At 33.7% G+C, this 27,686-nt stretch overlaps 3 protein-coding genes and 1 long non-coding RNA gene across 4 annotated transcripts; all 4 read right to left on the reverse strand.

Annotated features, from left to right (window-relative positions):
* Positions 1-4,073: 4,073 nt before the first annotated feature.
* LOC106412251 (ethylene-responsive transcription factor CRF4) lies at positions 4,074-5,479 on the reverse strand. The gene has a single exon (XM_013853157.3). It carries the CDS (start codon positions 5,279-5,281, stop codon positions 4,295-4,297), a length of 987 nt encoding a protein of 328 aa, XP_013708611.1. The 5' UTR covers positions 5,282-5,479; the 3' UTR covers positions 4,074-4,294.
* Positions 5,480-11,803: 6,324 nt separating this feature from the next.
* On the reverse strand, positions 11,804-13,294 carry LOC106416253 (SUMO-conjugating enzyme UBC9). The gene is made up of 5 exons (XM_013857105.3): positions 13,080-13,294; positions 12,924-13,002; positions 12,436-12,563; positions 12,213-12,317; positions 11,804-12,084 (listed from the first exon to the last, which is right to left on the reverse strand). The coding sequence occupies exons 2-5, from the start codon at positions 12,991-12,993 to the stop codon at positions 11,941-11,943; spliced, it is 447 nt and encodes a 148-aa protein (XP_013712559.1). The 5' UTR covers positions 12,994-13,002; positions 13,080-13,294; the 3' UTR covers positions 11,804-11,940.
* A 6,852-nt stretch (positions 13,295-20,146) lies between these two features.
* Positions 20,147-22,056, reverse strand: LOC125591479. Its single transcript, XR_007327516.1, has 2 exons — positions 20,623-22,056; positions 20,147-20,475 (listed from the first exon to the last, which is right to left on the reverse strand). It is a non-coding gene; the product is annotated as an uncharacterized LOC125591479 (long non-coding RNA).
* A 631-nt stretch (positions 22,057-22,687) lies between these two features.
* On the reverse strand, positions 22,688-27,080 carry LOC106359835 (S-type anion channel SLAH2-like). Its single transcript, XM_013799466.3, has 4 exons — positions 24,913-27,080; positions 23,827-24,597; positions 23,716-23,747; positions 22,688-23,403 (listed from the first exon to the last, which is right to left on the reverse strand). The coding sequence occupies exons 1-4, from the start codon at positions 25,282-25,284 to the stop codon at positions 23,031-23,033; spliced, it is 1,548 nt and encodes a 515-aa protein (XP_013654920.2). The 5' UTR covers positions 25,285-27,080; the 3' UTR covers positions 22,688-23,030.
* Between the last annotated feature and the right edge of the window lie 606 nt (positions 27,081-27,686).

Below are 27,686 nucleotides of genomic sequence, written 5' to 3' on the forward strand. Positions count from 1 at the left end.
TGTACTTCAGTTTTAATAATATAGATGGTTTTGTGTAACTTTTCATGCATGGTTGTTCAGCGCAAATATTCAAAAGATATCTACAGCGGTTTTCAGTAAGGTTGCATCACCTGAACCAATTAAGCTCTGAAATAGACTCTTCTCTAAGCTGGTGGTTCAAGCATTATAAAATGTTTACTACAGTTACCTGGTCGGCCCAGAAGGCTCCTCCACGCCCAACAGATCTAAATTTATGTTTCCTATTTGAAACACATCCTCCTGTTTGTAAATTAATTTTCGTAACCTATTGGAAAAACAATCTTATTAGGTTCCCATTTGAAAAAGACGTTTCCATGTTATCGATTTTTGACCCTCATAAGTATATACAATGTGAATTTGAAACTCTACAAATATGTAGTAGCATGAGCTCAAACATAATAATGATAACGGTATGTAAATCTGCAAATTAACATGTGGATAGGCGCTTGAGATATTATTACACGACTGCAATGTTTCATACTCGTTCATATCATAACCTTGTAAATATTATTATATGGTCGGTACATAATTATTTGTCCTCTCTAATGTTCGCCATTTGTTTTTTTTTTTTGAAAAATAATGTTCGCCATTTGTTATGATTTCAATTGTTAGAAAATGAGAAAATAGAAATGGAATATAATATATAAAGGATATGAATCATTTGTATATGTAGATGTAAACTTTTTCAAATAATTGAACTTTGTCATCAATGTTGATTTTGCGGACAATGCTTAATCTGCATTTGTCATCAATGTTGATTTTGCGGACAATGCTTAATCTGCAGACTAATTACTGGAAGGAAAAAAATTACTGAAAAATAGTATAATGTTAAAAAAAAAATACCGTGTATTTTACTGCAAGCATAAAATATCAAATTAATGAAGCAGTTACGGAAGTTTTTTTAATACTAATTTATTATATGATATTACAATTATAAGAAATATTACATAGACGATTCGACAACCGACAATATTATTTGTTTTATGAAGATTGAAAAATTGAAATCTGGATCTCATATAATATGCAATCTGCAAGAAATTGCATAGTATGGAATTCGAATCTCAAATCTGGATGTAGAAACTTTTAAACTTTAACCGCTAGGTTAAAGGTTAAGGTGTTTTCACATTAACAAAAGTATCAAAAATTGAATTATATTTATATGATCTGAATATTAAAAGGTTTTAAATTCCTTTTATTAAACGAAACTGAATTGTTAGATCCGGTCAAATACTTGATACTATAGAATCGGAAGCCATTTTAGGGTGGATTCATATCAAATTAGCTACTGACTATTATCCTACTTTCATTAAAGAAAAATATAAGAAACTAGAAAGCGTTGGATTACTTAAAATATAACTAAGTATTTGCCTGTAATTTTGCGGGTAATTATATTATATGAAGAAATATATATTATGTTTACATTGTTATAATTTTTGAATAATAATTAAAATTTTAAAATTTTAATTTTTAATTTTAAATAGTTGGATAATCAAAAATTTCAATATATATTTTTAGAAGATCAGTGAGATTTAAAATAGTTCAACAAAGTAAACCTTAGTCATTACAAATATTTTTCTTATAGAAAAACAACATTATAATTAATTCAGATAATTGGTTGTAGAATTACTTTACATTTTATTCTAACACGTGAAAGAACTGGAAATACTCTAGCTTTCAAGAAATAAAAAAGAGAGTTATTTGTGTATGACCAATACAATGATCGGATGTTTTTATCATGAAGATAATTAGTAAATAATTTTGTGTGAACTTTAGAAAACATAAAAATTTCTATTTTTTTACCCACATATCTAATTCTTTTATATAAGAATATATAACCATTAAATTTTTTTTCAGTAAAAAAGAGTTAAAGTATTTTATTTAATTATATATAAATAATTGATAAAGAAAAAGAAATTGATAAAACATATATATTATTTTTCCAATTCTGCAATTAGTTACCATAAATAAGTATTTGTAATATTACATGTGTTATTTGGTAATTTATATTAATTAGTTCTATAGTTACCTTTTATTTTTAGATCTGATTAAATAAATAACTAATAAACGTCAACGACCAATCAAATTATAACTATTTTTAAAATTTTTAACCTATTAACAATACATAAGAAAAATCACTTAAATGACTTCTCAATTAACATATAGTATGATTTATCTCTTTAAAACCAAAGATAAATTTGGTTAATGTAAACATGAAAACATGTATTAGAAAAATGGTAGTCTAAGTAATTTATCTCATAATTTTGTCAAATCACAAATCACACTTTCTCACTCATTTTTTATTTAGTGTTTAACATAAAAGTTAAATGGGTTAAACAAACTATTTCTTCCTTTAAAACATATCCATTTTAATTAAATCTGATTAATTAATAAGAAAAATAATTTTTAAATAACAAAATGTTGTTATTTTAGACATATATACTTAATATTAATGTGAGATGAAATATTATATATATCAAATAAAATATTTTTATTTGTATAAAATTTGTTAAAATTTTATTATTATACATTTTAAGAGTTTATTATACCGCAAAATATACATCTCATTATTTTTTAATAATTTATCCTACTTGCAATTTACATTATATTTTCTATCTTTGACTTTAACAATTGTATAACGTGTCATTTTTATTGATCTTTCTTACTCAATTTATAAAAATGTTTTAAAAACACATAAAACTAATTAGTTCACATTTATAGTAACACAAAAATACATGCATCGACAGACAAATAAAATTAAATACATAAGAATATAAAAGAGACATAAATGCAATAAACATATTTTATTATTCTTCCCTCCTATTTTTTTATTTATGTCTCTTTTATTTTTTTACTATTAAAAACAAGCATGCTAATTTTATTATAATCAAAGCTATATGAATTATTTTAATAGAGTATTAACTCTAGGAAAAGCATGTGAAAAATATTTTGATTAATTTAATTTTAAATGACTTAAAAATATTAATTTTAAATGAATTACCATATAATATAATTTTAAGTAACTTACCATATAATAATTTTAATTCATCTGTTTATATTAATAGATGAATTAAATAATATTTCTTGATTAATATAATTTTAAATGACTTGCCATATAATTTTTATGTTTTAAAATATACAAATATTTTAATAATTTTTAAAAGTTATAACTTATCTATGATATTACATTTTCATTGGAAAACGATGAGAATTTTTTAAAATTATATATTTGATTATGTTACATTCATTTGAAACATTTTAGAATATATGTAGTGAATGAGTGAGTTTAATTAATATTATTAGGTTTACATTAATTAATTTTCTGGAATATATGATTTATTGTAATCACTACTAATGTAAATATATTAAAACCCGTTTTTATAATTGTTTCTGTAGTATCATATGTATTTAAATGTATATTATCATTTTATATAATGTAATCTATGATATTTAATTGTTTCTATAAATAAATTATATTAATTCATCTATATTTAAGATGTTTAATTGTATATTTGAAAATATTTATTAGATTGGGTAATTTTAGAGTTAGTTTTCTTTTAAAAATTTTAATTAGATAAATAAAAAATTAAAAACCATCAATCAATCAAATTATAACAATTAATTGAAAAACTCTCAATTAATTGAAAAACTCTCATATGAACAACACGTCAGCAGAAATTATTTAATTGATTTTTCAATTAATATATAGGGAGATTGATTTGAATCAGTCAATGGTGATTTTAAAAATCATATTTGGTTGAGCAAATATTAGTAGTCAAAGATTTATTCTCAGAAGTTTCATATTTGAAAAGGATCGTTTCCATTAATTTCTCCATATCAATTTATTTCCATAAGGGCCAACATGAGAACACAAAACACTTATTAACATAGAAAATGTAAAAACACCACTGACTGAGACTGGCCCAAAATCCACTTGCTCCACCGGCCATGGCCGTGATTTGCGGTTCCTCGTGTTGGAATCCATCGACAAAGAGAATTTCATTTTTGCTTAGTAATTAAACTCATTTTAACAAAAAGAAAAACAAATAGCACGTTCATACAACTCACAAAAACAACTAATTATTCATTCCCGACATTTCTCCCAAAATTGTTTTACATACTGACAACCCAACACTAAATTAGATCTCAACAAAATCATTTAACGCTAAGAAATGAACAAAATGTAACATTATCAAAACTCAAAAAACTTCGGACAAAATTTGACACACACTGGCGATATTTGCAACCAATGTTAGCCTGTTTTTTCTTTTGTAAAATATCACACAGCCAAAAGATCAGAAATCAAAGATTCATCCAGATCGTTTAACACTGATCCTATCTCTTTGATATCGGGATAATAGTTTTCTCCTCCTATGTTGTCATCAAAAAACATCAGGCCGTTGAAGAAATCCTTGTCTGATGATTCAATAGTAGACATAGATTGATCGAAGATAGAGATGTCGGGTAATGATTCATTGAAATATTTGTCGAGAAATGGAATGTCCAATGGAAATGAATCATCAGTATTACTACTAATATCTTCTCCAACGGACCAACTTATTGGTTCCCGTTCAGGGAACTCTTGTTTAACCGGTTTGATCGGTTCATCGGTTAGCTCGGAGATTTGGTAGTTGAGAACCGATGTTGGAGATAATAGATGATGAGAATCGTCCATTGATTCTGAAGTCAAAGAAACCGATATGTTCCTAACTGGTTCCGGTTCCGGTTCAGGTTCTGTTGGTACAGTGAAGTTGGTCAGAGCATCAGGGCCACGAAGCCTGATTGCTGCGTTGTCGTAGACCATGGCAGCTTCCTCGGCCGTTGAGAAAGTACCGAGCCAGATCCTCCGGCGTTGCTCCGGATCACGAATCTCCGCCGCGTATTTTCCCCATGGTCGCCGCCTCACGCCGCGGAACTTCCTCGGGCTTTGTTCAACGCCGGAAACAGAGACCTTCTGAAGCGGAGGATCAACGGCGGTGAGAGTTTTTCCGGCCGAGACTTCGCCGGAGGAGGAGCTAGGTTCGACTCTGATCTCGTTGATCAGTCTCTTGACGCGTCTTCTTGGGAACAAAAACTCCTCATCGTCGCTTGATGAATCAGTGGCATCACGGTCCATCACGCACAAACGGACCAACCTGGCCGAGTCACGACCAGTACTGATCTTCTTCTTGTTCTCCACCGGTAACTTTTTAGTGTACTTCTTGATGACTGTCTTGTGCTCCGTGTACTTCACTGATCTTAACTCCATATATTCATCCATACTCATCCCCTTGACCTATTCAAGTTTTCTTGGCTTCTAAAGATTTAGTGAATCGGAGAGATTTGGACAAAGAGAAACGCAGACAAGGGTCAGTAAATTTAAAGTGGAGGATTCGGAATTCACTGTTTCTTTAATCCTATTTTATAGGATCTTTTGGGGGTGAGTATAAGTAAAATATAGAAATAAAATATTTTAAATTATTAGCTTTTATTTGATTGTTTCTTATTTTTGCTTGAAATATTCTCATTTCTGATTTAGTTGAGATTGACATAAGGGCCGCCACATTCTTGTCAGTGAATATCATAACGACGTGCTTATAGTTGTCTAATTTTTCTTCCTTTGGATGACTACTTTTGTGCCGAGTACATTCTAAAATCTCGGCGACAATCAGTCCTGGGACGGATCGGATATCCGGAGTATTTTGATATATCCAGATTCAGATTCGCCGGATCCGTAAAATTGCTATCCGAATCTAGATTCGGGCTGGATATCCGGACTAAAATCCGAATACCCGCGGATATCCAGATCAGTATCCTTTTAAAAAAAAAAAAAAAAATTAAAAACTAACTAATTAAAATGATTTATTTAGCCTATTAATTTTTTTAAATGAAAAATTATTGAAATTGAATCAAATTAAAAAATTCATTATTTATATAGAAATTATATATAGTATACATATATAAATATAATTAAATTTTAAATATTTTAAATAAATAGTAAGTTCGGATCCGGATCCGGATATCCGGGCCTAAAATTTCAATATTCGGATCCGTATCCGGATCCGCCGAATCCGTAAAATCAAGATCCGGATCCGGATCCGAACCCCCCGGATATCCGTTTTTCGGATCGGATCGGAGCAAATTCCGGATCGGATAACGGATCTCGGATATATGTCTCAGGACTAGCGACAATATCAATTAACTCCAAATAATTTGGCTAGGTTTTCCTCTAATTTATTATTTGTCTAAAATAATTATAATATTAATATATAATTATGACATATCTAGCTTAAAAGAATTTTCCTGTGGAAGTCTTCTTATTCCAATGGTTTGAATAAAAGTTCATTAATGTTTTTACACCAACATATTCATGCTTTAATTCCCGGAGAAAACGATTTATTAAAAATTATGCAGGTTACGAAGAAAAAGTTTACTAGAGATTTTCAACATTGTGCAAGTAAACCCAGTCAGGCGTAAATCTTCATAGGGTGGCTCTGGTGATGCAGTTAAACGTAGATCCTCGTAAGACATGTAGTATTATTGGTTGTTGAATAGTCTATGTAATATTTCTCATAATTGTAATATCCTAATAAATCAGTGTTAAAAAAAAAGAATTTTGTTTCAAATTAGTACGTGACACAATATTCAAAAATGAAATAAATCATAATCATAAGAACTGCAAAATGTTTTATAAATAAATAATAGTATATCATCAAAGAGTAAGAGATTTAGTAGTATACTGATTAAATTTGTAATTTGTGTGAAAAATGTTTAAAGTAGAATTGTATAACTATATTGAACTAAAAGAGTGTATAGAAAATCACTTTTTTTTAATAATCATGACTACATTAGCCCTTTGACCGACATATTCAGCTACTTACTTTAGCAGTTCGTCCCATGCATTCATTTTCTTATGAACAACCTGTCACGTTCTATGTTTCCTAAAGTGTTATTCAACAGTAAAAATACTATTTGAGTAAATGCTAGTACTTTTTATTCATTTTTATTTTCCAAGTGAGTTGTATACGTTTGACTACGTCCACGGGGAAAAGGAAATCAATCTTCTTTACTGATGGAGAATTATTTGTTTCTGTTCTTATACAATTTACTTCCTATATTATCAAAATATTTTAATGATAATTTTTTACAGTGAGGACTGAGGACTTGAGGAGTAACGGGCCTTGGCAAACAATTTCGACTTTTATAAAAAATGAAACAAATAATTCTGCCTAAAATGAAACAATTTCGACTTTTATACACACATTAGATTTTGGCCCTCCTTGGCACCTCTACATCGTTTTAATCTTTTCAATCGTTGATTTTTTGTTTAGCATGAATTTATATTGTCAGTGAATGAGTAAACGTGATTATCAGCGTTATTGCATAGTTACGAATGAATAATCCAAATAGAGTGTTACAAAAAAAAAAAAACAATAATAATCCAAATAGAAATGAAAGAGACTTTGTTTAAATAAAATTAAGGACAAAGATTCATTTTAGAAAGAAGGGCCACCCTTAAGATTAACAAAACGTTGGAAGCTTTATCACCATTAGTTATATACTACTAGTACATTTTATCATGTACGTTGATTACCTCACTATGAGGATGTTATAAGACAGCTGATTTCCAGTGCTTTGAAACCACCAGATAGGCAGGTATGGCTTGGAGAAAGTAACGGCATCTACTCAACCAAATCAGGCTACAAGATGGACAATATCCAAGTACCAACTCAAAACCCTCATGGTTTCGACTGGATAAAACATGTCTGGAAGTTGGACTCTCCAGGCAAGATCCAACATTTCCTCTGGCGAGCTCTGAATAATGATCTCCCTGTGGCAGAGCTTCTCATTCATAGAGGAATGGAAGTAGAACCATCTTGTAAAGTATGTGGAGAACTAGAAACCATTGATCATGTTCTCCTGCATTGCTCTTTTGCCCAAAGAACTTGGGAACTGGCTCCAACTCAACTTGCATCAGGTCAGGCGCTACCTTCAAATTCGCTCCAACAGCTACTTTCTCTGGTACCGAAAGTTTTCAATCTACCCCCTTCGGGATTAACATGTTCTCCGCTGTCCCCCTGGATCATTTGGAACCTTTGGACAGCAAGGAACAAAAGGATTTTTGAGAACAAAATATACTCTGCTGAAGAGACTCTTTCTAAAGCTATTAGGGATGCAAAAGAGTGGGAAGGAGCAAAGAAGATACCTGCTGTGATAGAAAAGCCTAGGCAGAATCCTATGAGCCAAATTGATTCTATGATCCCAACTTGTTGGGTTGATGGTGCATGGAATGCGGGTTTTAAATGTGCTGGTTTTGGTTGGTTTATACAGGATAAGCAATCTAAGCTGGAGATTAAAGGTGTGGCATCCCGCTGCCATGTTGCATCTGCGCTAACAGCTGAAGCTCTGGCCCTCCGAGAAGCACTACAGGTGGCCTCTAATGAGGGTCTATCACGCCTCAAGATCATGTCAGACTCAAGTGTCCTCATCTCTGCCCTGCGATCAGGGACGGTTCTGAATGAGATAGCGGGACTTCTCCATGAAATTAGTCACCTCATTTCTCTCTTCGCAACCTTTTCTTTTGTTGTAATCTCTCGTTCAGTGAACGCTGTAGCCGATGGGCTTGCGAAAGCTGCTCTTGCAGCTCTTTGTCTTCAAAACATTGTATGAATGCTTTAATATGAATTAATCCTTTGACCAAAAAAAAAAAATCATGTACGTTGATTTTGGTGCGTAGCTTTAAACTGCGTAGCTTTAAACTAAAGAGTTTATGAGCTCGAACTTTGATGTACAAATGAAGACTAGAGAAGATGACCGCTTGCGTAATTAGTTTTCATAACCAAGTTTACGATAATATTAAAAATAGCACGACGTGTGAGTATCGAGTTTCCCCAAACTAATGTATGTCTCGGAGCAGAAGATACATGGTCGCGACTCGTGAGTACTATACTCAAGTTATTGTCGTGGACAGACTTAGTTTACAAGCAAGAAATGTTGGTCTTAAATGTAAAAATTTATACATAGTTTGTCTCTTTCAGTTTTATCTAGAATTGTGCTCAACAATTAAATCTGTCAAACATTTTTGCCGAATGTTGTATGGATAATTGATTTTAACAAGTTTATTCCAACAAATTTCATAGTCAATTTCTTTGAACAATTGATATTCAAAAAACAAATTAGTGATTACTGATTTTACTGTAATGGTAAAACCAAATCAAAATATAACAAAGAGGAGTAGAAAATTTATGAATTTACAAAAAAAAATAAAAATAAAAATAGAGAATTGATTTTGAGTTGATTGCGATATGTCCATATCTTTATTTTCTGGACAACTATTAAAACGTACATAGTGACAATAGACGTTCAAATTTCGATTACAGTGTATAGTTGATAAGTAAGTCGTATTTATTGCTATATATTAAACTGGAAAGTCTTCAATTTGTACGTTTTCAACTTTCAACAATAAATGAAAATGAAACATGTTACCCCATAAACCGGGTTGTCAATGGAGCCAAGCAACAGAAGAAATTAACTTTTTTCATCGAAATAAATTTGAAAAAATTACACAAAAGGTTACTTTGTCTTGGTCTTTAACATGTTTAGGTACTTTTCGTTAGATGTATACTTTTTGATTTCCTTTTGTATTTCTTCTTCTCTAAATGTCCCTCTCTAACACACTTGCAATCTGGTTAAAAATGAATAGTAACTAGTTACCTTTTTCTTAGTTACAATTAATTAGTAGATTTCTTAAACAGTGTGATTTGTTTGGCATCGTTAGATTAAAAAATGAGAAAATTATTCTGATGGCTGGTTGGGTAAAGAGAGTGAAGGCGGGCGTGAAATGGGGAGATTTGGTCAAGCGAGGCATGGTTAGGTGAGGAGTGGTCACGGGAATTGGGAGAGGGTTGAGGAATTTTGGTTGAAGAAAATGTGATTGAAAGTGTCATGCGTTGTATTGACTGTTTATTGGAGAGTTGGGGTCACTTTCAATCGGTGTGGCACAGTTGTGGCCGGGCTGATATGGTGGAGGAGTAGAAGACGGTTGAAAAACAGACAGCAACCACACTTCTCCAACCACACTTCTCCCAACCAAAAGACGTGGATTGTGTCTTCGTCGGATCGGAGGAGAAAGATGGCGGCCGTCGCTATTCATCTAAAAAGGAATCAAATGGATCTAAGTAAATCTATAACACAAAGTTCGAAATAAGATTAAAAAGGTAAAACAATTGAAGAAAGGTGGAAACTTGGAGTCACCGTAGAGTTTGGGCTGCAACAGTGATAATTGATAGTTTACCGGTGAGACATAACAAATTGCCGGTCACAATGAAAAAAATCGCTGGTGAGAATAAACAAATCGTGGTTGAAAATTGAAGAAATATTATAATTTGGAGTCACCTATGCTTTGGGATGCGGCGGTGGAAAGATTTACGGTGTCTAGGGTTTAGACAAATATTGTGGTAATGAGGAGTTAGATGAAAATGGAAAAAGTAAAAAGGTAACTATCCTAATTTTAGTTTGAAGAATAATTTAGACATTGCTATATGAGAAAGTACTTGACATGGAGAAAGTATGCTAAGTTGATACGAGGTAAGAGTAAAGTAAGTCTAAGTGTAATTTTTTCAGTAAATTTGGCATTACCTAACATTAGATCGTTAATGCCATTATTGAGTGGATGTCACCATGGTTACGATTCTCTGATTCATTAAAGACAAGACTGGAGATTGGTGATCTAAGACTGTCTATACTGAGTCTACACTCAGCCTGTAGTTAAGTTCTTTCTTCAGTTTTTTAATCACAATCTACTTTAATAATGAACCTGGCGTTCACCATGCTCTCTTGGGCACGACCTCCCTCCCCCAAAATAAAAAAAAAATATTTCTTTTGCTAAGTTATGGAGATTGAACATAGATTCATAGATGGTCGAATAAGTGGCACGTGTAGTTGGAATTGTTATATACTACTTTATAAGTTTTCAGGCTTTTGCATGTTCGGATATTTAACAATAACTAAAGCCTAATAATGGTGATTCTTATAAAACAAATATGGTGATTCTTATAAAATATCATACTTTATAAATTGGACAATGCTCGAAGTGATCTTGTAATGGTTATTCGTATTGCGGAGTTATTAACTTATTACTCTGAGTCTGACTGTTCTTGAAAACTGATATTTTTATTTCTTATTTATATTTTCCGTGTTTTTTATTAACTTGATTAGTCTTGGTGGATTTAGATATGAACAATTTATTGCAAAGGTAATTCTTAAATTTATGGGATTTTTTTTTTTTTGATAATCCGGATAGATATGTAATTACTTTGAGATTTAAGGTTTTCGAAATCAACAATGCATGTTCTTCAGCTGTTAACATGCATCACTACAATATGTATGACCCGATGCATTGTTTACAATTTACAAACACGAAACTTGAAGAGTATACGGCTTTATCACGGTTAAGATTTTATCAAGAATATAGCTAGCTACATGTTCCATCCTCGGAATTGCAAATTTGTGAAAGTAGTTTCTTGCTCGTAGTGTTAGATCTCAAGATTTATCATTTCCTGAAAATTATTAGATACCACCTTAACTTGCTGATGAAGCAGCACGAGGTCAAATAATTGCGGCAACAGGTATAGAATCGCTGAATCTTTAAGCGTCTCTGAAATCAAAGATGAAGATAGATAAAGGCTTTTTTGATGTCTTAAAGGTGCCGTTAGCAACAAGTTACCGACGGCTCTTGCGTCCACTTTGAAGAAACGAACGAGAAGGCATTGCAGTTTGGAAATAATGAGATGATTTAAGCTTATAGGAATGTGATGAAAATGGAGATCATATGACTTCTTACTGATTCTGTCTTCACAAATTTTTATAAGAGAGACGAGTTCATTACACATAAATAAGAAAGAGATTAATTATTCATCCTTTCGGACAGTAAAAATAACATAGTGGTCAGCCCATGGCGTACTTTTGGGTCCAGGTCCTTGCAGTGGACTCGTACTTGTTCTTGTCTGTCTTGTACATGTGAGCTATCTCCGGAACCAAGGGATCATCCGGGTTTGGATCCGTTAACAACGAACAGATAGATAGCAGCACCTGTTGCATCACACTCAGACAAATAAATAACATTGATATCAACTGATGCAAGCAGACTGTTACTTGCAGCTATAGCTGTTGTTTTTATTGACTCCCCACATGAAAACGAGGAAGAACAAAAGCAAAACCTTGGAGATAGTGAGGGCAGGACTCCACTGCTCCTTCAAGATGTCGAGGCAGATACTCCCGTTGCTGTTAATGTTTGGATGGAACACTTTGGTCCTAAAAGCCACCTACATTTTGTCACACAATACATGAAATCAAACAACCATAGAATAACAACATGCAAAATGCAACCGAGGATAAGACTTTAAACAAGAAGAAGCTTGAGAGAGGATTGAATTATATTACCTTAGGAGGTTTAAAGGGGTAATCTGGAGGGAAATGAATGGTTACAAGAAAAACACCACCAGAGTAAGGGCTGTCGGATGGACCCATTATCGTAGCTTGCCAATGAAACACGTCTTCAGCGGCGGGTCCTGTCCAAAACAACAAGTTGAATATCAAAATCACCACGAGAGCAAACAAAGGCAAGGTAAGAAGATCAAAAGTATGTAATTTAAAAGATCTCATCCCAGAATAATCACAATTGAAAACAGAACCAAAAAAAAAGTTTAAAACCTTACCCATGAGAATCAAAGACATGGGTCATCACCAAAAAATGAAAAATGATCCTCAAAGGATTAGATCTAAAGCTAATAACAAGAGATCTACACCAAAACCGTCGTGAACAGAGCAAAAGAAAGATCAAGAGCGAAAATTACAAATCAAGGAGGTTCCGATAATCATCAACAGCTAGGGCAGCGCGAATTTGAGATTAAAATATAAAGAATCCGCACCTGCGCTGCAAGAAGTAGGAGGATCCTTCTGAAGATCCTTCAATTCCTTCAAAATTCGTTTCGATGCCATCTCCAAAACCTACGATCTCAAAGCCTCATCACAAACCCAGAAACACCATCATATGTTACGACGGAAAGATTAAAAAAATATCATACCTTTCGGTCGAGCTTAGGTTCTTCGAAATTAGGGATTTAAGAGCAGAAAGGGAAGAGGAGAGGAAGAAGTTGGAAAATGGTTCTATGGTCAATAAATAGTGTCGACCAAATATCTTTTAAAAATAATATCTGACTTCTTTTTTTTTTTTTGGGGTGGGGCCTAACTTAGCGTTGTAGCTACGCGGTTGGTTCGTTTCATCTGGCGCCGATTGGGTCCTTTCACGTCTCGGTTAAGGGTTTGTTCAGTTATATTATAACTCACATATAATTAATAAGTCGTAAAAACTTAATGATTTATAATTAAAAACGCTGCGTTTTGACAAGGCGATTTTGGCGACAAACAAGGCTATCAAAGTTTCTCGATCTCCGCTGCTTCGATGGCAGTAGAGACGGCTCCGGTGGAGATTCCGACGGATCATCCACCGCCGATTGTTCATCAGAAGGGTTCTTGGGTCACAGTAGCGAAGGGGAAACAAGTTATGAAGAAGTACGAATTTGAGATCACGGAATTGGAGGGGAAGAAGTCGGTGGAGGTGCCATCGGAAATCATGGAGAAGGCGAATCCACTGTGGGATGATTTTGTCATCGCAAGGTTTCTAGAGTCAGCGCCTCACGTAGCGAAGGTGCATATGATTGTGAACAAAATTTGGGCGTATGGCGAAATAAATTAGAAACTGGATGTGTATGTGATGGATGAGCATACCATGAGAATCATGATCCCAAATGAGAAGATCAGGAAGAAGGTAGTGGGGCGAGGGGTGTGGAATGTTGCGGGAGTTCCGATGGTTGTATCACACTGGTCGCCGGAGGAAGACAAATCAAAAGCAGGGATTACTCCTCTTTGGGTACATGTGACTAATGTCCCTTTGAGTATGTACTCATGGGAGGGGTTAAGTTTTATAACGAGTGCTACAGGAGTTCCGGATCATTTGCATCCTGAGACTATAGCGTGTACGAATTTGGAGATTGCGAAGGTGTTTGTTCTGGCAGATCTGACCAAAGAGCATCCAGAAAAGATTAACTACGTTATCCAAGGGGTAGATACTAAGGTTCAATTCACGTATCCTGGGTTGCCTCCAAAATGTATAAAGTGTGGAAGGTGGGGTCACTTTGATACTTTTTGCAAGCAGAAGAAGCTGGAAGTTGATACTGGAAAAGGAAATATGGAACTTCAGGGTGAGATGGTAAAGGATTTGGAGGTTCAAGAGGGAAGTGTGGAAATTCAGGGTGAGGTTTCGACGGGTTTAGAGGCTCAAGTGAGTGCTAAGGAAGATGAGGAAGTAGAGGAGGTTACCAGTAGTGAGAAGAAGGAGGAAGAGAAATAAAGAGAGGATTTGGAAAAGGCAGAGGTGAACCCTTGGAAAGAGATATCGATGGAGAGAGTTGGGAGAAGTCCTAAATCTCAGCCAAGTCAGGAAATAATTGCTACCCCCTCCAGGTTTGCAGCTTTAAGTACTGCGAATGAGTTTGGAACTGAGATTGAAAAGGATATGACAGTAGATACTGAGGAGGAGGAGGAGATTGAAGCAGCTGAGGATCTACATCAAAGTCGGATTGAGGAAAGTGTTGGGGGGAAACTGAAGGAGACTAGGAGGGGCAGCCCGAGGCAGACTCTTCCTAGGAAATCAAAAACAGATCATCGAGTGATTATGGGAAAGGGTTCTACCAAAAATCTCTGATGGTGGGGTTCTTTTGGAATATAAGGGGCTTCAACCAAACAACTAAACATGATGTGGTTCGAAGTTGGGTGAGGAATAATAATTTTCTTTTTGGATGTCTGATTGAAACAAGGGGAAGGAAAATAAAGCTATGAAGATTGTCTCTAGTGTATTTCAAGATTGGGAGTTTATGGCGAATTATGAATATAATAAGCTAGGGAGGTTATGGGTGGTATGGAAGCAGTCAGTTAGATTGACCCCGGTCTACAAAAGTGACCAGTTAATCACTTGTTCAATTTTGTTGCCGGGAGAATCAGAAGAGTTTCTATGTTCTTTTGTTTATGCTCAAAACACGGTGGAAGAGAGGAGAAGGCTATGGGAGGAAGTAAAATGTCATTATGAGGCTCCTATGTTCAAGAATAAGAAGTGGGTGATAATGGGTGACTACAATGAAATTTTAGAAGATAATGAGCATTCAGGATTTGGGAATCTAGCAAGACAACCTGCTGGGATGAGGGAATTCCAGGAGGTGGCAAATTTCTGCAGATTTACAGATATGGGGTTCCAAGGTCCTTTACTGACGTGGTGTAACAAGAGAGAGGATGGGCTGATATGCAAGAAGTTAGATAGAGTCTTAATCAATGAGGATTGGCTTCATGGGAAGAAAGCATACAGTGTGTTTGAAGCAGGGGGTTGTTCAGATCACTTAAGGTGTAGAATCCACTTTGAGGATGAGGAAGAGAGGAAACGTAACCCTTTTAAGTTTACGAATGCTATAGCTAAGATGCCAGAGTTTCTTCCCCTGATAAAGATTTTTGGAAAGATCAGGAGGTGCTATTCCACTCAACCACTGCGATGTTTCGTTTGACTAAACGATTAAAGCTTCTAAAACAGCCGCTGAGGTCGTTAAGTAAGTTGAAGCTGGGGGATTTATCAAAGAGAACAAAGGAGGCTTATGGTTATCTGTGTGAGAGGCAGAAGATTACTCTGGAACATCCTGACACAGTGAACATAAAAGAGGAAGGTAAGGCTTATAAGATATGGCAGCGATTAGCAGATTTGGAGGAAGATTACTTGAAACAAAAGGCGAAGTTATTCTGGCTAGATGTAGGAGACGGGAATAATACAGTTTTTCACAATGCAGCAAAAATAAGGGAGGTTCGCAACTCTATTCACAAAATTAAATGTTCTGATGGAAGAATAGTTACAACAAAAGAGGAGATCAAAGTAGAAGCAGTCTCTGTTTTTGAAGCGTTTATGTCGGCGCAGCCTCAAGAGTTTGAGGGGTCGACAGTTGAGAGAATCAGAGAGCTAGTGGGGTTCCAATTCAGTGGTATAGATTGTGAGAAATTGACGAGGGATGTTTCTAAGGAGGAGATTAAAGGAGTGTTATTCAAGATGCCTGGTGGTAAAGCTCCGGGGCCAGATGGATACACGATGGAATTTTTCAAGGAATCGTGGGCTGTGATTGGAGATGACATCACTGTGGCGGTGCAATCCTTCTTTCTTAAAGGATTCTTGCCAAAAGGGTTAAATTCAACTATCTTGACTCTGGTTCCGAAGAAGCAAGAGGCTAAGGTAATGAAAGACTATAGGCCTATCTAATGCTGTAATGTTCTATACAAGTTGATTTCAAAGATATTGGCAAATAGACTGAAGCTGATTCTGCCTAAATGTATAACTTGGAACCAATCTGCGTTTATCAAGGAGAGGTTACTAATGGAAAATGTATTATTGGCGACGGAGATAGTGAAGGACTATCATAAAGACACAGTCTCTCCTCGGTGTGCAATGCAAATAGACATTTCCAAGGCTTTCGACTCGGTGCAATGGCCTTTTTTAATCAACACTCTGAAGGCGATGGGGGTCCCGGAGAGGTTTATTCACTGGATCTCTCTTTGTATTACCACTGCATCCTTCTCTGTTCAAGTAAATGGGGAACTAGCGGGCTACTTTCAGAGTAAGCGGGGGCTACGACAGGGGTGCTCGTTATCTCCGTATCTATTTGTGATTTGCATGAATGTCTTGTCAAGAATGATTGATGAAGCAGCGAGGCAAGGAAGAATGGGGTTTCATCCGAAGTGTAAGAATATAGATCTGACTCATCTATGTTTTGCTGATGATTTAATGATCTTTGCGGATGGAACAAAGAAGTCTATTGAGGAGATTCTGAGAGTTTTTGATTCTTTTGATAAAATGTCGGGGCTTCGGATCAGTATGGAGAAATCAACTCTGTTCCTGGCAGGAGTCTCAAGTCAGAAGCAAGAAGAGATCCTCAGCTATTTCCCATTTGAATCAGGAAGTTTACCGGTGCGTTATCTAGGCCTTCCTCTCTTAACCAAGAATATGACGGTGCTAGATTACATGCCTTTGATTGAGAAGATTAGGAAGAGAATTGGATCGTGGACTGGACGGTTCCTTTCTTATGCAGGAAGGCTCCAACTGATTAAATCAGTTATTACAAGTCTTGCAAATTTCTGGATGGCTGCGTTTCGACTCCCTAGTGGCTGCATTAAGGAAATCGAGAGGCTGTGCTCTGCTTTTTTGTGGTCGGGTCCGGAGTTGAATAACAGAAAAGCAAAAGTGTCGTGGGCTGATATCTGTAGCACAAAGAAGGAAGGAGGGTTGGGATTACGAAGACTGAGAGAAACTAATACTGTCAGTTGCTTGAAACTAATTTGGAGAATACTTTCCTCAAACTCGATGTGGGTAAACTGGGTAAAGATATACTTGATACGCAAAAGCTCGTTCTGGATGATAAAGGAAACTACACAAACATGCTCCTGGATGTGGAAGAAGATATTAAAGTGCAGGGACTTGGCAAAGCAAATGTACAGAGTGGAAGTAAGGAATGGGAAGAAGGCTTCTTTCTGGTTTGAACATTGGTCCTCTTTGGGTTGTTTGCAGGAGCTACTGAGTGATGGTAGTCGTATTGATATGGGCGTTTTGCTAAATGCGACACTGGAGGAAAGTTGGAAACATAGAAGACGGTATCATCGGGTTTTGCTCCTAAACAAAGTGGAGGAAGAAATTGAAAAAAGTCGAGGTAATAGAGGTGATGATGAGGATGTTTCGCTATGGCTAAATGGTAAGGGGGTGTGCAAGATAAGTTTCTTCTCTACAGAAACTTGGGAGTTTATTAGAGAGAGGAAGATCCTTATTGACTGGGCAGATATTGTGTGGTTTAAGTACTCAACCCCTAAATACTCATTTATCTTATGGTTGGCTATGAGGAGGAGACTCGCAACGGGGGACAGGATGAGAGCTTGGCAGTGTAGTGCAAGGGAGGATTGTATCTTGTGTAATGCGCCATTGGAAACTCTTGAACATTTACTCTTTGAGTGCAATTACTCTACTAGGGTATGGGAAGCTCTAATGAAGGGTATCTCGCGAGGACAATTTACGGTGAGATGGGAGGAGATAAAAAGACTCCTGAGAGGCTCAATGGGATGTAAGATGCAGAGTTTCCTCGTAAAATATATGTTTCAAGCTACGGTCTATATGTTATGGCGAGAGCGTAATAGACGAAGGCATGGGGAGGCTAGTGCGCCAGCAGAATTTTTGATCAAATTGCTTGATAAAAATATGAGGAACAAGCTCACATTGATACAGAGAAAGGGAGATAAAGTAATTGGAAATGGGATGCAAATTTGGTTTTCTAAAAGATAGGAATGCAGTGAGAGTTTAGCTACCCAGTAGGAGTGAGAGCTGGCTATCCAGTAGGAGTGAGAGCTGGCTACCTAGTAGGACTGAGAGCTAGGTAGAATTGAGAAGGTTTGAAAATGGTGGAGGAGGTAGAAGAAGTTGAAGAAAGAGTTTCTTTTTGTTTTAATTCCCAAATGTGTATAGGAAATTAAAAAAGGATACACATAGTTGTAAAAAGGTTTTTTCTTTTGAATTAAATTTAACATTCAATTCAAAAAAAAAATAATAATAATAAGTCGTCTGATCGGGCGGCTGAGTTTTTTTTAGTGGCTTCGGATGACGTATCATCTACGTCACTAGTTGCGTCAATTTCCTTTGCTTTCAAGATTCCCGGTTTAGACGTGCTCTCACCAGGCTAGTCCGTCCCGGCACTTGCACAGTTGCACTTGCTAAATCCACGTATTATTTTTATAAAACGATTAGTTTATTTTTACATAAAGAATTATACACGTGACATACAGTGGCGGAACTAGCCAAATCTTTTATATGGGTCAGTTTTATAGTTAACATATACTTGTGTGTTTTAAAATACATAAAATTTTAAGATCATGCACAACTATTAATAAACTAGGAGCGTAGGAATAGTAATTTTTAACATAACATTTTTTATTTCAAAAAAAAAATTTGATTTATATTTCAACATTATTAATTTATATTTTAACTTCAATAGTTATAAGAAATCATAAACGTATTTTTGTAATCTTATTCTTTTTGATTTGGTATAATTATTTAAATTTGATTTGATTTAATTTTTAATAAAGATAAAATTAGATTTTATAAAAATAGTTTTAATTATATTATTGTGTTTAATGATTATTTATTTTAAATATATATATATATATATATATATATATATATATATTTACATATAAATATAAATTCTAATAAATTTGAGACTTTGTTTGTTTTATTTAAACTGAAAAATCTTTTTGTTAATTTAAATAATGAAGATGAACGGATAAATTTAAATAATGTTTAAATATTTAACTATCAAATTTTTTTTGGATTAGTGTTACTTTATTTAGTTTATTTTTATTAATGTGAGATACATATATATTATTATTTTAGTTGTGATATATGAATTATTAATATATTTAATAGTTTACCATAAATAAATATTTATATGGAAAATTGACATTAATGATGATATATGAGTTATTTGTATTACTATATTTAAAATCTCTGCAAAAAAATTTAAATTTTTATAAGAAAATTTTACATCTCACAATTAATATGATGTCATGTCACTATTTTCTAAAACCATGCATCTATTTTAAGTGCCATGTCATCTTTTTTTCAGTGAGAATGATTATAGTGACGACATGTGTATAAATCACTTCGGAAATATAGTCTAGAAAATTTGTTTTTTTTTTATCTTAAAAATATCATTAAAATATAAATTAAAACACAAGTAAAAAAAACCCCCACAGTCACATTTGTTTTCGTGGCTATAACCTAAATTTCGTGGGTATATAGAGAGGAAGCCACAGAAATGCTACGAAAATTAAATCGTACGTATACAATCGTAGCAAAAATTGACCGTGTGGAAAAACCTAGCAAATTGCCACGATTTGCTGCGACATTTTCGTGGTCAATATTGTTACATTTTGCTACGAAAATTTGCGTGTCTGTTCTAGCTACGAAACAAATCGTGGCCAAAACGTGTCTTTTAAAAAAAAAATTCATAAAAAATAAATTACTAAATTAGAAAAAAACAATTTTTATTAATGAAATTACAAAATATATAGAAAACAAATTATAAACATATATCATATATATATACACAAATATATACGCCGGCTCAACCACCGGTACCGCCACCAGCTTCACCACCGACACCTCCTGATACTACGCCAGAAGCGGCGACTCGATTTGTTTCTGGAGCCACCGGTGGTGTTATGGATGAAGCAACGCTTCACGCCTCCTCTGCCGTCACGCTTCTTCTTATCTTCAATCTTCAAGCCGGCTCATCTCACTAGTCACCGCCTCTGCTACCTCCTCCTCCATCAATCTCCTCTGCCTCCTCCACCTTCCTTTACCAAAATAAATAAACTCAGATTCAACGCACAGAAGAGAGAGGGAGAGAGAGAGAGAGAGAGAGAGAGAGAGAGAGAGAGAGAGAGAGAGAGAGAGAGAGAGAGAGAGAGAGAGAGAGAGAGAGAGAGAGAGAGAGACGCTACTTGTGGTGGTGGTGAACAACGCGACGGTCGTTGTTAAACTTCGTGTTGTAGATGGAGAAGAAGAAGGCTGTGAGTGATTGTGAGAGATTAAGACAGAGTTGTATTGTTGAAGAGTTCTGGAGAGAAGAATATTAGAAAAAGATATCGAGAGAAGAGACTTTGGAGAGAGAGAAAGAAACACAGATAAATGAATCTGAACCATTGATTAGATTTAATCAATGGGCAAAAATTGCTATCCTCACCCTCTTATCTTAACCAATAGAAATTTAGGAGTAATTATTAATTATGTTTACTTTATTCTACCTTCTTTTTTACAGCATTTTAGTTTTAATATATATCGAAGACAAAAGAGAATGTTTTATATAATTTTATATTTTTTAATTATAGATATAAAAAATTATGTTTATGATTTAAGATATGTTGATTTAGTTCAAACAAAAATATAAAGTTAGGTGTCATGTTTATGATATATAATTTGGTGATTTAGTTCAAAATAAAAGACTACTTTAAAATTTGAGTTTATAGTATGAAAATATAAAGTTAAGTGTCAATTTTATTAAAGTTTATATTTATAGTTTAAGATTTAAGAGCAATTTTATTAAACTTTATCTCTTTGTTTAGGTTTAATAGTTTAAGCCTTAGAATTAAAGATACTGTTTTGTTTTAATTTTAGATAAAGTTTACATGCTTACCAAACAAAGAGATAAAGTTTACATGCTTACCAAACAAAGAGGTAAAGTTTACGTGTAAACATTTTAAATATTTATATACATAACTAATAATTATATATTAGCATTATTTATTTAGTTTAAATAATTAAATTATTTAAAGATTATGTTAATGATTTGGGGTATAGAGTTTGTAATTTATGTTTAACATTCGAGTTTAAAGTTTGAAAATATTAGTTTTGGTGTTTGGATTTATGATTTAGGGTATTATGTTTATGTTTAAGGTGTATGGTTTGGAATATAGTTTTGAGGTTAGATTAAAGATTTAAGAATAAAATCTGAAAAAATTAATTTTTGAATTTAAGTTTAAGATTTAAAGTTAGAATAAGAGTTTAAGATTTTAATTTAGAGTTTAGGGTTTTAAAAGTATATTTAGGGATTTCAAATTTCAGTGGCTATTTCGTGATAAAATTGTGGTTTTTCTACACAGGCACGAAAAATTTAGTTCCCAAAACGTAGCAAAAATATTTTTTTTACAAACTAGCTACGATTGTAGGTACGTTTAATTTCGTAACAGTTTGCCACGAAAATTTCGTAGCAAAATCGTGGCTATAGTTTGCTACGTTTTTATCTCGTGGCAGTTTCGTGACTTTTTTTGCTACGATTTACATACGAATTGCATTTTCGTGGCTTTTGTTTGCTACGTTTTATTTTCATAGTATTTTCATAGCATTTTCAAATTTGCCACGAAAATTTCGTAGCTATTTCGTGGTTATGAGCAAGATTTCTACTAGTGAAAGTTATTTAACCAATCACAAAACAGACTACAAATTATCATTGATTACACAGTTTTTGATAAAGTGAAAAAGTGCATTGATATATGAAAACATCATCTATTATGAAACATCAAAAACTTCCTAAAACATCATCTATTTAGAAACAGAGAGATATATCACAAGGGTCCAGAAGGCTATGTACTACATTTTCTTAGTATTCTTCGTAAAAACACAAGCCAAAAATTTTTCTTTGATTTCACATGGGTCATATGACCACTTTCCACTGAGCTACCTCCGCTACTGGTGACATATTCATTAGCAAAACTGACATAATAACCGCATCAACAAAATTAGGTGATATAGCAGATGATGATGTATCGACTAATGTATGTTTTCGTCAAAAAATAAATAACATATTATTTAAAATTTTCAAAAATACAAGTATGTTTTTGCACGGTCTTATAAACCGAGTATGAATTGAACATATCGAGATGTGTTGGATATGGAATGACTGTTTTGCCATGTACATCCCATAGATGATAAAATTATTTACTATTAACGAAAACTAATTTACCAAGAACATACTAACGATTGTGCCAGAGAGAGCTTGAAGATATTTACTTCTTTTAAGTACACCATTCCAAATAAATTGTAATATATTTCAAGGTATGAAGATTACAAAGATACAAATGACAAGAAGAATAAAACGAGCATGGATTTTTCTACCTCTCATGATACAACCTGCTCATGAGTTATGAGCCATCTGATCATAGAGTTTCTTTGCAAGTCAGCCGGTAGAATCAAGCAAGGGACTGACTTTGCTGAAATAGATCTAGCTGTTTGGTGGAGCTGTCTTGGTAAACCTTCTTGTGTCTTCTGACGAAGCTGCAACCGTGTGACTTATACTTTGATTTTATTTTTATCAACTGCGTATACTTTGTTTCATACCTCTCTTTTTGGCTAACTAAACCGTGTGACACACTGCATTTGATAAAGGAGGGGCTTCTATATCTATTCGAGTATCTTCCGGGTCCAAAACCTTGAGACCTCTCGTACTATTTTCCAAACTTCCATTTATGAGCTGTTTCAACCATTTCTTCTGCTTTGGTTGCTCTGCACTTATTGCAATAGCGAAGTCATTGGGGAAGAGATCACGTTTGACAAAAGCGTGCACCACTGTCAATACCAGGACACCTATCACCGTTAGAGTTGCTGCTCCTGACATCAAAACTGCCAGTATCTGAGTTGCTAATCCGTTGACTTCCCCTGAGTATTTTATCGTCGCTGTGGCCACCGCTGTCATTGGAAACGTGTAAGCCCACCAAGCTAAGGAGAATCTGACATTTAACAAAAAATATGTGAAGTTTTATAAAGTTCATGGTGTATTTCTATGTTAATTTTAACTTTACTGAAAAACGGTTCAGTGAATTATTTTTAATAATTTCCTTTTTATGACTGGTTGAATTATTTTAGTTTATATATATATACATGATAATACTTTTTAGATAAAAATAAATTTATTTTTTATTTTTTTGAAAACCAGATAAATTTCTTATTATTTGTGTGTTTTCAGTCTAACATCATATAAATTAACTGGAGTAATTTATTTGGTATGGAGACTCTGATAATCAGTTAGAGAAATAGCTTACTTGAATCCGCGGAAAAAGTTAATCCGAACAACCTGAAACAAGAACCAACACATGATATGCACATTTCTTGTATTGCAAGGTACTATGTAAATAAAGAAAAATAATAATTACCAGAGAGAAATACAAGAACAAGGAGATGAAGTAAGCGATGCGCGAGCCAATATCGAAAGACGCAGATATCGTGGTCCAAGCCATGGAAGCTACAGCCGGTGCAGCGACAAAGAGGAAGAAGACAGGGTGAAGCTCTTTAGGTAAGGTTTCGTTCGTGGGAAGTCTCTGATAGAGAGTCACGAACAAGACCAAATAATAAGCCAACCCTACGGAAAAGAAGAACATCGGTCCTTCTTTCAACCCCAGTGATGCTCCGAGAAGTGCTCCGGCGAAGTTACCCACGATGGAAAGGTGGTTTGTAGGGTTAGCAACTTTGGAGAGGCGTCGTTGTCCACCAGACATCCACTGTCCGTAAATCTTCATCTCAAGAAGCAAGATCGGAGCAATAAAGAAGTACCAAAGTATAGAGGGGAGACTCGAGGTGATGGAGTGTGGGATACCAAGTGCCAAGAAGAGGACTGATATGAGAGGAGCGAAGAAGAAGTTGACTCGGATGGGATGCTTGAACTCGCGGCGCACCGCCTCGAAGAAGAAGATGGTTTTGAAGAGGTAAGTGATGGAGAAGGAGACGAGGAGGACGAGTGAAATCCACCAAAGGACGTGGTTGACTACTTGCGTGAGATGTAAGAACTTCTCGGCCTTTGTGGTTGCTAAGGTTTTCCACATGATGGCTTGACTGCTTACTCCAAGACACATCCCGAACGATGTTACTGGAAACCTAAGAAGAAATGGCCATGTTTTGTCCTCAGGCAACACTATCTTCTCCATCTCCTGTTCTTCCACCAATATAAAACACCATTAAAAAACTAAAAAAAAATAAAACACCATAAAGTGAAGAAACAAAAACAAAAAATACCAAGGAAAAATTAGTGTATTGGATAAAACTTTTGGATCACCTAGTAGAAGCATAACGGTTATATATATATATATATATTTGATTTTCGTTGAAAGAAATTTTAGAGTTAATTTAATATGGTTTGGACATGGTTTTAAGAAAATATACTAGTCTTCATGTTCATAATCTCTTAGTTATTATAAAAATGTAACGAAAAATCAAGAATAAACACAAAAGAAAATGAATAATACCTTGAGAGTTTCAAGTTCAGGGCCTTGAAGAGCCTCTAAGAATCTCTCAGCGGTTAGAGATTCAGTGATCTCTTTATCCTGCAACGAAGTGTCAATGGGTTTTCCACGGAGATTTGATATTTGACGTTCGAGCTTCCCTGACATGGTCCTGAATAGGTCATACTTCTTGTCATTGCAACCTCGGGGCATAGACTTGGAGTGAAACGTTATCTTCGTCGCTCCGTTTCGTTTCTCTATTCTTGAAAACTCTCCAGAACTTGACTGACGCTGGTTTTCCACGAGATCTAGGTTCGCCGGAGAAGCTGAAGAATTAACTGATCTTGGATTATTCATAGTTTTCTCTGATTTAGTAAGATTTGGAACTATACTCATAAATATCCCATATATAAACCAAATAAAAAAACGTCACATTCAAAGATAATGACTACTTGTATTTTACAGAAAATGAAAGAGAAAGTAATGGAAAAAGAAGATGTAGATCTTGATCATTATAAAGAAGAGAGGAGTGATTAGGTGTGGCCAGTGAACAGTGGCAGCCAAATATGTGAAGTCAAATAAGTTCCACCGAAAGACCACCAGAGTATACTGTATGTCTGATATGATAGGGCTGTCTAGACAAAGTTTTAGAGCTGTCTGAAGAAAAAATAAAGTTCTATGTTTTTCTACTTTTGTTTCTATTCAACCAGTTTGTGTTTTTTGACCAGTAGCGTACTGTCTTACATTCACTTTTACTTGTTTCATTTGTTCTTTATAACTACCAGATCTCCCCAAGCGGTGATCTCTGGTCTGAAAAGAACCTACTAATGCAATAATATGTATATCAGAATATAGAAATTGTATGAAACCGTACAAGAACAATCGAATAAAATATGCAAATAACTATAGGTTATTAAAATGAAACGAAATAAGTAGAGAATGTTCCTTGGACTGAAAGGTCAAACTCAGTCAATAGGAGAATGCTGCTTTGCCTTTCCAGTCTCGTTTGGCCGCGTTTGTGAAATTTCATAATATTCGTACGTTCCGTCAAAGAAATAAGCATTTAAAATGATCCATACTTTCTTCACCAATTAACTCTATAAATAATTTATCAATACATGTCTTTTTTTTGTCAACATAACATCAATACATGTCAATTTGTTGAAATGTTACTTCGCCAATTATTTTCTTAATTTTTTTTGACTAATTGGTATTCGTACTAAAAGCTTAGGGAACATAAAGAAAAATCTGAAAATAACACATTCTTTAACCCAAAAATTTGTTCTACTTTAAAATATGTAACTACTAGGGTAGGCCCGATCCTACGGACGAGAAATAAACAATAAAAATTACTTAATATGTTTAACTTATTTTTAACTGAAACTAAAATTAATTTTCATGATTTTTACTAAAACAATTTATCTATTTATTCTAAAAATTGTACTTATTAATTATTAAAAGTTTTATAAGAGATTATATCTTTTTTTTCTTTTAATGTGTGTTTTAGTTTAACTACTGTAATAGTTTAAATTAGTTTTTAAAAATTGCTCGAAGAATTTCATGAAGTTATAAGTAATAAGTGCATAGTTTGATGAAGTTGTAAGTAATAAGTTGCGAAGTTTGATTCATTCTAACTGGAAATATATTTAAGTCAGGTAGACTACACAAAAATTTAATAGTTATCATTACTATTTAAAGTTATACATATTTGTTTGAGGCTTAAATATATTACTATTATGTTTGAAAATAAAACAAATCATGTAATCTAAGTAACTTCTGATTAGAATTTTTAAAATAAATGGTACTTGGCAATTAGCATAATAGTAATTATAACTTCATCAAACATGTGTTAATCTTCATATAACTTCATAATAAATGGTACTTGGCAATTTTTATATTTGTTAATTTTTTTAACATTTATTTTTGGTTTGATTGTATATTATGTGTGAATTGTTATTTCGTAGTTTTGTTATTTATTGCATCATACGATTCTTGAAATAGTTTGAAATGCACAGGTTCAAGATTTTTGACAGTGTAGATTTTTATTATTCTTATTTTATGTATGATTACTCTATTGTAACTCGAATTGAATTGTTTTATCCATTACTTAGAATTCTCTTAGAAATTTTCGTTTTAGACAATGCCAAAAAAGAATAATTTATATTAGGTACGTATCATGAAATCCTAATATCAATCATTACTATTTAGAAATATAGATATTTATTTGAGTATATGTTATTATATTAGGACACTAAGAAAATTACGTTATCTGAATAACTAATTATAATTTTAATGTAAGTTTTATGGATTAATTTTGGAATATGAATTTACATTAACTTTATAAGTTATTTTATTGTAAAAATTACTATATTTTGTTATTTGATTTTTTTTAACTATTTTAAATTGGTTACATTTTTTTTAGATATATATTAAAAACCCAATTTTTACTATTTAGAGATGTTAAAAATATCAATCATTATTTACAATAAAAATATCAATTTTTGTGTATTTTATTATATTTGGACACCATGTTAACTATGTTACTTGATAATTAATTATAATTTTAATGCAAGTGTTATTGATTACTTTTTGGCATATGAATTTCCAGTAATTTTATTTTATAATTATTTCTTATAGTAACAACTGATTTTATTTCATTATTGATTTTAAAAATTTTTATTTTAAATTTGTTTATAATTCTATTTTGTTTACTTAATAGTTACTTTTGCATATTTTTAAAGTGTTATGTTGTTCTTGCTACTCCACTTTCTTAAGTATGTTTTATGAGATGAATCCTG

This window comes from Brassica napus, chromosome C8 (genome assembly GCF_020379485.1).
Source record: "Brassica napus cultivar Da-Ae chromosome C8, Da-Ae, whole genome shotgun sequence".
In the NCBI taxonomy this organism is placed as follows: domain Eukaryota; kingdom Viridiplantae; phylum Streptophyta; class Magnoliopsida; order Brassicales; family Brassicaceae; genus Brassica; species Brassica napus.